General features: G+C 38.0%; 1 protein-coding gene across 1 annotated transcript in view; it reads right to left on the bottom strand.

Annotated features, from left to right (window-relative positions):
- The window catches only part of mkln1 (muskelin 1, intracellular mediator containing kelch motifs), a 41,218-nt gene that overhangs the window by 3,740 nt on the left and 26,760 nt on the right, over nt 1-10,718 (bottom strand). The window contains exons 13-17 of the mRNA XM_036563829.1: nt 5,501-5,648; nt 3,353-3,467; nt 2,341-2,480; nt 1,646-1,748; nt 147-201 (exon numbers count right to left, since the gene is read on the bottom strand). Coding sequence (XP_036419722.1) covers nt 147-201; nt 1,646-1,748; nt 2,341-2,480; nt 3,353-3,467; nt 5,501-5,648 — 561 coding nt within the window. The remainder of the gene's footprint in view (nt 1-146; nt 202-1,645; nt 1,749-2,340; nt 2,481-3,352; nt 3,468-5,500; nt 5,649-10,718) is intronic.

The raw sequence follows: 10,718 nt of genomic DNA, 5'->3' as shown, positions 1-10,718 counted from the left end.
TAATGCTAAATTAAGTAAATAAATAGAAAACAGAAATGACAGAAAGAATCATAAATGAGTTTCTGACAGTAAATGAGCTGACAAAAGCTGTGAACTGTGGGTCATTTGCATGAAATGTTAGTGAAGACAGGTTGCTATTGCCTTACCTAGTGGAATGAAGTCCGAGCTAGACTTGAAGAGAGCAGAGGGCAGGAGCTGAAACTGTTAAGCATAAGCAAGTGACATTACAACTCAACATCAATGCTTGGACAATTAATTTCAAGTAGTTTACAACATAAAGGGCTAAAAGATTAATTGTTTAGATATCGAAATCACAATTTGAAAAACTGCAGGTTTCAAATCAGAGTTATAATTTTAATTACAGTCTATATTCGATTCATCAGCCAGGGGACTTTGGTGACTACCCAGCAAAATATTCCAGTTGACTAAGCCGAGCACTTGAAAACAAATCTGCAGCTTTTTTCGATTAAAGTCAATTAAAATAGATTTTTAATTTCATTTACTTTTTCTAGTCTGAGTGCCAAAGCGACATGGTTTAAAGAAAAAAATGTTTAAAATAAATGAACAGAAAACTGCATTTCTCTCCCTGTTTGAACTTTAAAAATCATGTGTCTAATCTGTTCAGGGCCTGTGAAACAAAAACAATCACTTCAAATTAACCTACCAACAAAATCCAGTTCTGAGCACAAATAACTTAATTTAAACTTTTAAAGAGGAGCGGAAGAGCATGAAATGCTCATTACGAACAGCCTTTAATATTGTTTATTTTTGTTTAATTTTATTGTCTTATTTATGAAAAGACAGAAATGTTGTCTTCTGTGGACTTTTTTTTATTTTGAACTTTAAGACTTTTATCTTCCATATTTTCTTCCAAACATTTTCTGCTTACATATGTTTGTTTAACAAACAACAGTCAATAGCCATATAATTTAAAAATGCTCATTAGATAAATAAAATATACACTAAATAGAACAGCAAAATGCATCTGATGTGTCTTATCTGAATTTATTAGCTGCCTGGACCAATCATTACTGGTTAAGCATTTAAAGATAACCGTTGTTACCATGCACTCCCATTAGTTTGTTTGTTCGGACCTCTGTAAGCAATATATTTGATGTAACTGGACCTTTTACAAGTTGTGAGCTACCTACAAAGGAGTTGGACCAATCAGAACAAACCAAGCCCCCATGACAGTCTGGAGCTCTACATAAAGAGTTTAACCCTCAAGCCAGAAAAAGTGGACATACAAGTCTTCTTGGTTAAAAAAACCCCACAAATTAATTTACAGAAAATAACTGCAATTTAAATCGCAGTTGCAATATTGGTCAGAAAAATTGCAATTAGATATTTTCCCCAAATCGTTCAGCCCCATCACCATGGCAGGCAGAATAAACCATAGAAATTCTAGCAGCAGCAGAATCTAATCAGAATCTACCACTAATTGCTGTGAGTGAAATCCAAATAACACATCTCAAAGCTTAATACTGCTAAAAAAAATTGTAACAATGTAAATGAATGTAAATGGAAATTAAAATACATTTTACTATGTTAAACATATCTGACTCAAACGTAACACCAGCTACAGCTTGTACACTGGAGAGCCATGCAGTAACATAGCGGCAGTAATGGCTGTATGAGACCTCACCTCTTTAGTCTCATCAGGGTCAGAGTGGTCCACAGTCAGAGACAGGTCATTCTGCAGGTACTTCAGGGCACTAAGAGGCTCTGTCTGAGCTTTCTCTTCAAATCTGCGCACAGATTTTTAAGAGGTTTTACATAAGTGAAAGTATTAAGACTCTAAAATTAGCTGTACACAAATCCAAAATCACTTAAGTTTAATTCCCTGATATTAAAACAAAAATATGAAACACAAGCACAGTTAACATAAAAATGTCAAATATGACACAATTACTGAACATGCTAAGCAGTCATCTTTTTAGAGCAGTAATTTTGCAATTCACCACCAGAGGGCACTCTGTGGTCAGAAATGCCACTGACGCATGGAAAAATACAGCTCTAATTTAATCACCTGCTTTAGTGCAGCATCATATGGCAATTATATAACTTTGCAGGAGCACAATAACAAAGAGAAACCCTCTTTCTACCGCCCTGTTACCAAACTATACAGAAAGCGAATTAAAAATTTGATTAAGTAAAAAAGAATATTTAAACTGTTTACATTGAAATCCAATATCTAAACTGTGTATAATACAAATTATGTATGTTTTCCTAATGATCTACTATATAATTATCAAATGTATTTGTAAACCATGCCCACAGAATCTCAACCCTAATCTGCTGACACTAAATACAAAGACAGCATACCACCACTCATGGTACCTGTATTTGCGGATTAGGTATTTGCAGTGTCTGAGCAGGTACTCTTTTGAGGGGCGGCACAGCTTCAGAGACCAGAAGTCATCTAGCCGCATCTTAGGAGAGCTCGACTTGCCAGGGTTTCCCCCAAACAGGTAATGCACCTGCCGTGGTAATGCACAGTGGTAGAGAAATGAAAAAGATTAGCAATTTCAGTCCCAAAACAACAGCATCGTTTCCTCCCCTCAATTTTTCAGGCCGGTGGTAGACCTGTCAAGATTCCTGGTCAAGTAACAGGTTATGCTGAAAATAAAATAACTTCTACAGAGAACAAAGTTAAATACAGCGCGTGAGTTCTATTTATTAAAAAATAAAACAAAAACAAAAGAAAAAAAACGTGCCATCGCTCTTGCACGCACCATATTACTTGTTTCTTTTTCCCCCCCAACACGTTAAATTTAACAAATAAACAGCATTTGTTCATTATAATGTGCAGAAGTATGTTTTCTGTAGAGGATGTGTTAATTTATTTACCTAGAAAATCAACATGTAATCTGACCAGATCGTCATGGAACGATGCCCATATCTGATATTTTCCACATACACGTGTGCTGATGCTGACAGATAAACGTTTATAAAAAAGTAAACATTTGCACTAAATCCACCTGAATTAGCATTATGGAGAAACATCTCTGTTATTTCTAAAAGACGTTTTAGAACATGTATTATATAACCTGTCTGTTCTTCTGGAGTACAAAAAATATGGCATCAACACCTGGTTTGAAATCCGTCAAATTTAAACATCTGACCGATGCAAAAGCACGTGACAATAAATTTTCTGTCAGCTATGCAGCACGTAGAGCACATTTTGATTCTCCCAGTCAAGAAAATGGCGAGGCGTAAAACAGGGACATCACCTGAGACAGATGAATATTATCCTGATATTTGTTTAATGAAGGTACAGTGTGAAAGGTTATGCTGCCCTGTGATCTTTATTTTGCAGTAATATTAAAGTCACTATAATAAGCAGTGTTACCTTGTGCAGCTCATCGTAGACTAGCTGGTGGGCGAAGCGAGGGCATGGCTCTTCTTCTTGGAGTGTCTTACTGGGGTTCTCTTTTACAGCTTGGTCATTTTTATACACACACGACCTGAAGGTATTCACACACACACACACACACACACACACACACACACACACATCCGTAACATCACTGGATGTATCTACATTTTTAATCAACAATATTATCCCACTGTAAATATTAACTCAAAGCCTAGACTCCATATCAGACAGCATGAATTCCAATACAGTGATTTGCAACAGTTTGGATACACTTAGTCAAAACACACGAGGAAATAAGTTAACATGTCCTCTACAGAGAACACACTTCTGCACAATTTAATGAACAGTTACTGTTTATATGCTGAATTTAACATACTGGGCAAAAATCACACATTACTTGTAGGCTGTGCAGAAGTTATCACACATTTTAGATTCTGTGTTTCATTTGTTTTCCTGTATGTTAAACTCAGCAAATGAACAGAAACTGTGCATTAAAATGTGCTTTAATATACCATATTTAAATTTGTTCTCTGTAGCGGATGTGTTAACTTACTTTGTTATAGAAAATCAACAAAATGTGTAATTTGACCGGGGTCCGTCTGCACTGTTCCTTGGAGATAATTTTAGCAATTTTCTGGTGCAAACTGAGACTTTAATACAGGTATAACTGCTGTGAAATTATTTTGTGCATTTTAATTATTTGTTAAAAATCTGTTCCTTACCAAGATCAAAAGGTCAGTTTGTGTGGAATTTGGCAGACATATTCTTTTGAGACCCCACATCTATTATATATTGAGTTTATTCTAAAAACTTTGCCAATCTCTTGGGTTTCATAAGGCACGTCGTGCTTGGATCCCAAGCATGTTGTGATTGAATTTGTAGACGATCATTAAGCTTTCACAGAAATCAATGGGTTCTAAATGAATTTCTTAATTTAAATGAAGGCTGATTGTCTTGGTTGCTTACAATGATGATTTAAACATATTAACTGATTTACATGCACTGCACAAAAACTAGTGAAGGAAACTTGAAAATGTAAAAATGAAACCAACTTCACGGGTCAGAAAACATGACTCTCTTTCCACATTTTGACGATGAACTGCTGCTGTGCTTGGGGAGATTCACGTGAATGGCTTATCCATCATTTAGAATGTCTAATTTTACGTATGTACAAGATTGCACACATGATATTACAGAAAACGATTGTGGGTGCCTGTCAAGGCTTATCAGATTCAATCTACTGGCTTTCGATACGAGGCAATCATCAGCATATTCCTACTGCAATGACAAAAATAGAAAGTTGTTTTTTATGGTTTTACACACATATTTTTCCCCATCAAAGTGAATTAGCAATAACATAAGTAAAGTCATATTGTCTGTTTTTCACAACGAATCTAAGTTTAAATACAGAAACAAATATGCTCTGTCAGAGAAAACACAGGCTGTAGCCACATAAAACACAACAGAAGCCAGTGTAGCAGAACCAGAGGAAACAGTGACAGATTGTTCTTTCAGAATTTAACAGGAAAGGACTTAAATTAGCTAACAAAGAACAAAGTGGGTTTCCCCCTCAAGTATACACATAAGAACATCTTGTCCTCTTCTGATGGGCTCAAAGATTACCAACCTTCTGAAGGCCATTCATTTCAGAACTCACACTTTCAAGCTTGTGTGATCTGTGCAAGCAGACAGAGCAAAAAGCAGAGAAAGCTGAGCTACTTGTAATCGTACACTGACTCTGGGGTCAGAGAACCTTGGCGTTGCACCATTTTAGTATAATATTTGCTTTAGTTATGCTCCACAGGGAATTATATTTGCGTGCAAGACAGAGAGAGTATTAATTTGTAAGAGCTAAAGTGCTGAAACTGTTTTTCATGTGTACAAGAGCAGAGATGCTCTTATTTCTATCTGTTCTTATGATTAACTGGTTTGGCAAGTATAAGAACTATACAAAAAGCAGTGCCAGAGAAATAGTGCTGATTCTCAAGGACTGCAAGGGAGTGAGTGAGCAAGTTAGCAAGCGAGTGAGAGAGGAAAGCGTCTAAGAGAGAGCTAGAAAAACAGCGCAAGAAAGGAAAGTGAGTGGTTGGTGGGGAGATGGAGGGAGACAGACAGACTGACCAGTTGTTGCGTGCAATGTCGTATATCCAGAAGGAGTTGCGGACGTTCTCCTCTCGCTTGTCCTTGTCTTTGCTAAGGCCTGACAGAACATGAATTTCATTCAGTTCTGGGTCAATGGTGGCACGCTGAGTGAACCCAGTCATTGGTACTGAAACACAAAAGATTGATTATTATTATTATTGGAACATTTACAGATCACCCAAATAGCATTTTACAGGCTTTAAATACTCAGACATTTACAAACAAGTACAAAAATATTTATTCTAAAATCACCCCTAAAAATCGTAATATATGCATCGTTCATTAGTCGTCAGCTGGATGGAACAGATCCGCTTCCACTCTAATCAATGTTTCAGTTCACAATGGCTGCACTACACGCACATCTGTCAAAACAAAGTCTGTTTTTTCCACTCGTGAGAGCCCCACAGAGATTCATTCAAATCACACACTCACATTCACTATAATGACCACAGTGTTCTAAACTATGTTTAAAATTCAGTTGTATGCACCCAGGTTCTGGCACCCCAGGGCAAATAACATGTTGATTTACTAAGTGAAAATAAGTTGACACGTCCTCTACAGAGAATACAGTACAATCACTGTTTATTTGTTGAATTTAACATAAAATGCAGCCTGTGTAAAAGTTATGGAACATTTTTTATGTTATGTTTTTCCCCAATATGTTAAACATGGCATATTAACAGAAATTGTGCTCTAAAATTTGCAGAAAAATGCAATATTTAAGTTGTAGAGGATGTGTTTCTTTTCAACAATATGTGAAATTTGACCAGGCGTGTTCAGACTTTTGCAAACAACTGTAATAATGTACTTACAGGTGATGATTATGGTAGTTGTAGAGTAGCTTCTAACAGTTTGTGGACGAAACTCTTACTGATACGGTTAAAACACTGTTTAAATAAACATATTTGCTGTTTGTTTTGTTAAATTTTAAACCTGCTGTAAATTATTCATTACAACAGAAAGGAAGTAAAAAGAGCTAATATTCTACCCTGAAGTGATTACGTGACAGAGCTGAGTCAGGAAGTGCGGACTGGACGCATGGTGCTACTCTGATAAGGATCACTACTTACATATTTGAGATGACTCATCAAACATGTACCTCCATGGTATACCAGCCACTTATCGCAGATTTTTTCATCTAGCATTTCGCTTATTGTTTGTCGCGCTTTACGGAGCGGTGACGTGGATGCATGACATGAATTTGATACATTCAAGCAAACTAGATATGAATTTCCAAATAGATTAACAATAAACAACAATAGTTCTACCAAAAGGTTTTTGCTGAAAAAAATTATTTTAGGCTACAACTTTTGTGGCTTAAAAAAGATGAATCCTCCAAAAACAAAATAAAGAAATGAATACTAAGGAACAATAGTGTACCGAACTATTCAAATAATAATTAATAGCCCTATAATTATTATTAAAAATCTGTTTGTTTGGAAAATAGGGACAGGCATGAATAATGAACTGAGTGCATAATCAATTACTCGGCTGGTAAAATACCGCTTAATATTCCTTCAAGATCCTGTGCAATATATCATTCAGTAGCATCCCCTAGTCACCACTAATTGTTCTGATGTATAAATGGAATAACTTGATATTTATCTAACCAACAAAAACTGTTTGAGTCGACTCTCAACTTCAGCAGATGGATTCAATGGTGCTGACTCCTTGACTCCACTTATTTGCAACCGACTGCACCAGAGCCTGTGATAAAAGGCAATACTAGAAATACTAGCCATGTCAGCATGGTTTCCAACATTTAAATTTCTGTTAATTGGTTAATGGACTATTCTCAGTCCAGTAGTGACACTGAGGTGTTTAAAAACTCCAGCAGCACTGCTGTGTCTGATCCACTCGTACCAGCGCAACACACACTAACACACCACCACCACATCAGTGTTACTGCAGTGCTGAGAATGATCCACCACCCAAATAGTACCTGCTCTGTGAGGGTCCATGGAGGTCCTGACCACTGAAGAACAGGGTAAAAGGGGGCTAACAAAGTACGCAGAGAAACAGATGGACTACAGTCTGTAATTGTAGAACTACAAAGTGCACCTATATAGTAAGTGGAGCTGATAAAATGGACAATGAGCGTAGAAACAAGGAGGTGGTCATAATGTTATGCCTGACCGGTGTATATACACACAATTTAATACATAAATGCTTCACAAATATTATGCTGCTGCCTGCTCATAACTGTGTGGGTGTGTCAGAATGCAAAATGATTGACAGCGCTGTCTCCCAGGCAACGTAAACAACCCAGCTCCAGTAGCAGAGGAGCTGCTACAGTATCTACAGCCCCTACAGTTAAGATGAACTGCTGTCTACCATGCTCTTCGTAATCAAGTTATTAGCTTACTGTAGGATCCTTCAACAAGTAGCAAGTAGGAAGGAGCGTCTAGCTACACTACAAACAATAGTGAAATTAACCTTCATAACAAGCACTGTTAACAAACTTAAAAAAGCTTACATAACCTATTTGGCAGGCAGTTCTGTCTGGGACACAGAGCAGCAGGACAGCAGTCACTTTATGTGAGGGAGAGGGATGCGAGTAGCTGACGTATACACAGTGCTAACTCTGCCACTTTGGCAGACCTGACGGTACCGACACCAGATTTAACCACAACCCAACTCAATGTAAACTGAAAAAACAAAAAATTCATAGAAGTAAAGCATGAAAATGAGTAGAAAAGGACTTTAAAACATCCTAAACATAGTTTACAGCACTGTTACAACTAGGATATTTAGCCACATGACACAGTGCATTTTTAAAAGAATGTCGCTTCTGTTGAGTGTAGCCTTAAGCTGTAGCCCATAAACGTGTTTGTCAGCAAACTGTTAGCCTATGTATGCTGGCCACATGACCAAAAAAAGCTTTAAAGCTGCAGGTTACCGACTTTGTATTGATTATTATTTAAACAATGCATATGAACTTCAAGCGAGCCCCAATCAGGGCATGTGTGTTTGTTAACGTGGGTTAAACATATGTGGTAAATGTAAGAGGACTTTATGTTCCTGTCATTTCTGTTATGTTAGGCTATGTTTTTTCACAAGCCTAAAGCAGCAGTAGCGCTTTTACAGGGTGTGCCCATGACATGAAGTGTGTTGGTTAACTAGTAACAGTCGTTAATAAGTCAAAATAATATGTCAAAATTTGCATCCATAACAACAGCACTCAAAGTGCTCATCATTATGAGCAATGCAGGTACACCACTGATTGATGGATAGTGTTTTTACCAGCGTGCTTCCAAGGAGACCACACATGAATATCACAACTCATTAATTCAGATTCCTATTTCCTCAGTGCCCTTGGCAGCAGCAGACGCTGTTTACATTGTGACTAAGGGAGAAGCTGTCACTTACTTTTGAGGAGCTAAGCTGTCAGCACAGGAAACTGCATTACAACAGAAAAAAAAAACTAGACTGAATAGCATCAGAAACCTAACTGTAAGTGACATCCAAAAGAGAGAACATGCTGAGAGAGGTCAGAACATCATAAAAACATCCCTCTGACATAATTTAAATATTTAACAGATGCTGTTTAATATACTGTATGACGCCTTGCATATATCAAATCCAACAGCCAATTAAAAACAACAGCTGAAGGAGTTTAAAAATAAACATGACAGATTAAGCAATAGAGCAGAGAAGTATGACAGGAACTAGCAAAGGCCAAACCACAAAGACTTATCATTGGGTTTATCTACAAAGCCAGCCTATGCACATGTTCTGTTTTTAGGCTGGGACTGCTTTAATGCGCAATTTAACCAACCCAAGGTCGTGGGCAAACAAGACCAGTGCATAAGGCTGGGTTTGGTGTCAGAGGAGTATTTACACAGGAATTGGCACAGACCTAAAGCCTAAGGAAGTATTTGTACTGTGGGGTAGAGTCTTTTCCAGTCCACTTGAGCAGATTATGGGCCGACAAACTGGTCAGATCCTGGTTTTGAACTACGAGGGCCAGGCGAAATAATGGAAATATTTTTCATCACTCAGAGAGGAAGCATGATAAACATTTGAAACTGATTATGTGCACAATGTTTGGACTTGCTGCCTCTTTGCTGCCAAAATACATTCTGTTCTTTTCTCTTCGTGCTCTTGTTCTTTGTCACTCCCTCTCTTTCTCTTTGCTGCAAACACACACACACATACACACACACACACAGAGGGGCTAACACTATTACCGAAAGAACGCAGAGGCCAAGACTGAGATTGTAGCGTGTTTACGAGGGCAGGAAGTGTCTGACTAGCCTTTGCCTGTATAATATCTCATTGCCTCTCGTTCTCCGCCTCCATATAGATGGCTATCTACTACTACATCTGCTGCATGTGCTCTATGACAAACATTAATGGGTGTGTGATGTCTTAAAATATTAAACCCACCACCATTCTGCGCCATTAACGTCAGCTGATAAGGCCTAAAAGTCCACTTTATCGGAGAATGCTTACCAGTGCATTGTTCTGTGAGCTAACATACGTGCAAGTGTCTGTGGTGTCATGACTGAGCAATCAAATTACTGCGTGTGTCGAGTTTGCGAATTGCCACAAACAGTGTAGGCGTACAGGGATTTCTAAGAACTCGGTCACTTCTCTAGAACAAGGCTTAACTTCTCAGAACCTGACGGGAAAAGATGTTTACCCGCTATATCCCTGCAAAGCGAGGACAGACAGCATGACTTAAGCCCGGATCCTGTTCCCAAACTAAGCAACACACATATTTGTCATCTAATTCTAATAAAACGCATGTCCTGAAGATATGTTGCTTTGTATAATGAAAACCAAAGTAAACAGGAGCAGAGTGCATAGCCCGCAGTCATCTCCTCAGGCTCTAATTCGCCTCGGTTTTGGCATAAAGCCCAGCAGGAGTGCCCCCTGTAGGCAAAAGCGGTTTCACAGACACTGTGCCTGAGCACAGAGTAACAGACCACCCATCCTTAAGGCCATTATCTTGCACTGGGCTCTGCGGTCACATTTTAGAGTAATGGTCACTTCCACACAGCAGTGGAAATTCAACAACACTGAAAGAGGACATTGCTGCCCCCTGTCACTTTCTGCCTGTTTTTTTTGTTTGTTTTAAATAGCTCTACTAGGGCTAACAAGGGCTGTCATGACAAAATTTTAGATGATGATTAACTAGCATATAAAAATTGCAATTAACTCACAAAAATCATACATTTACACAGATTTGTCA

The sequence above is a fragment of the Colossoma macropomum genome, unplaced genomic scaffold, assembly GCF_904425465.1.
Source record: "Colossoma macropomum unplaced genomic scaffold, Colossoma_macropomum, whole genome shotgun sequence".
In the NCBI taxonomy this organism is placed as follows: domain Eukaryota; kingdom Metazoa; phylum Chordata; class Actinopteri; order Characiformes; family Serrasalmidae; genus Colossoma; species Colossoma macropomum.
The sequence above is the reverse complement of the archived record's forward strand: the minus strand, read 5'-3'. Positions and strand labels throughout refer to the sequence as shown.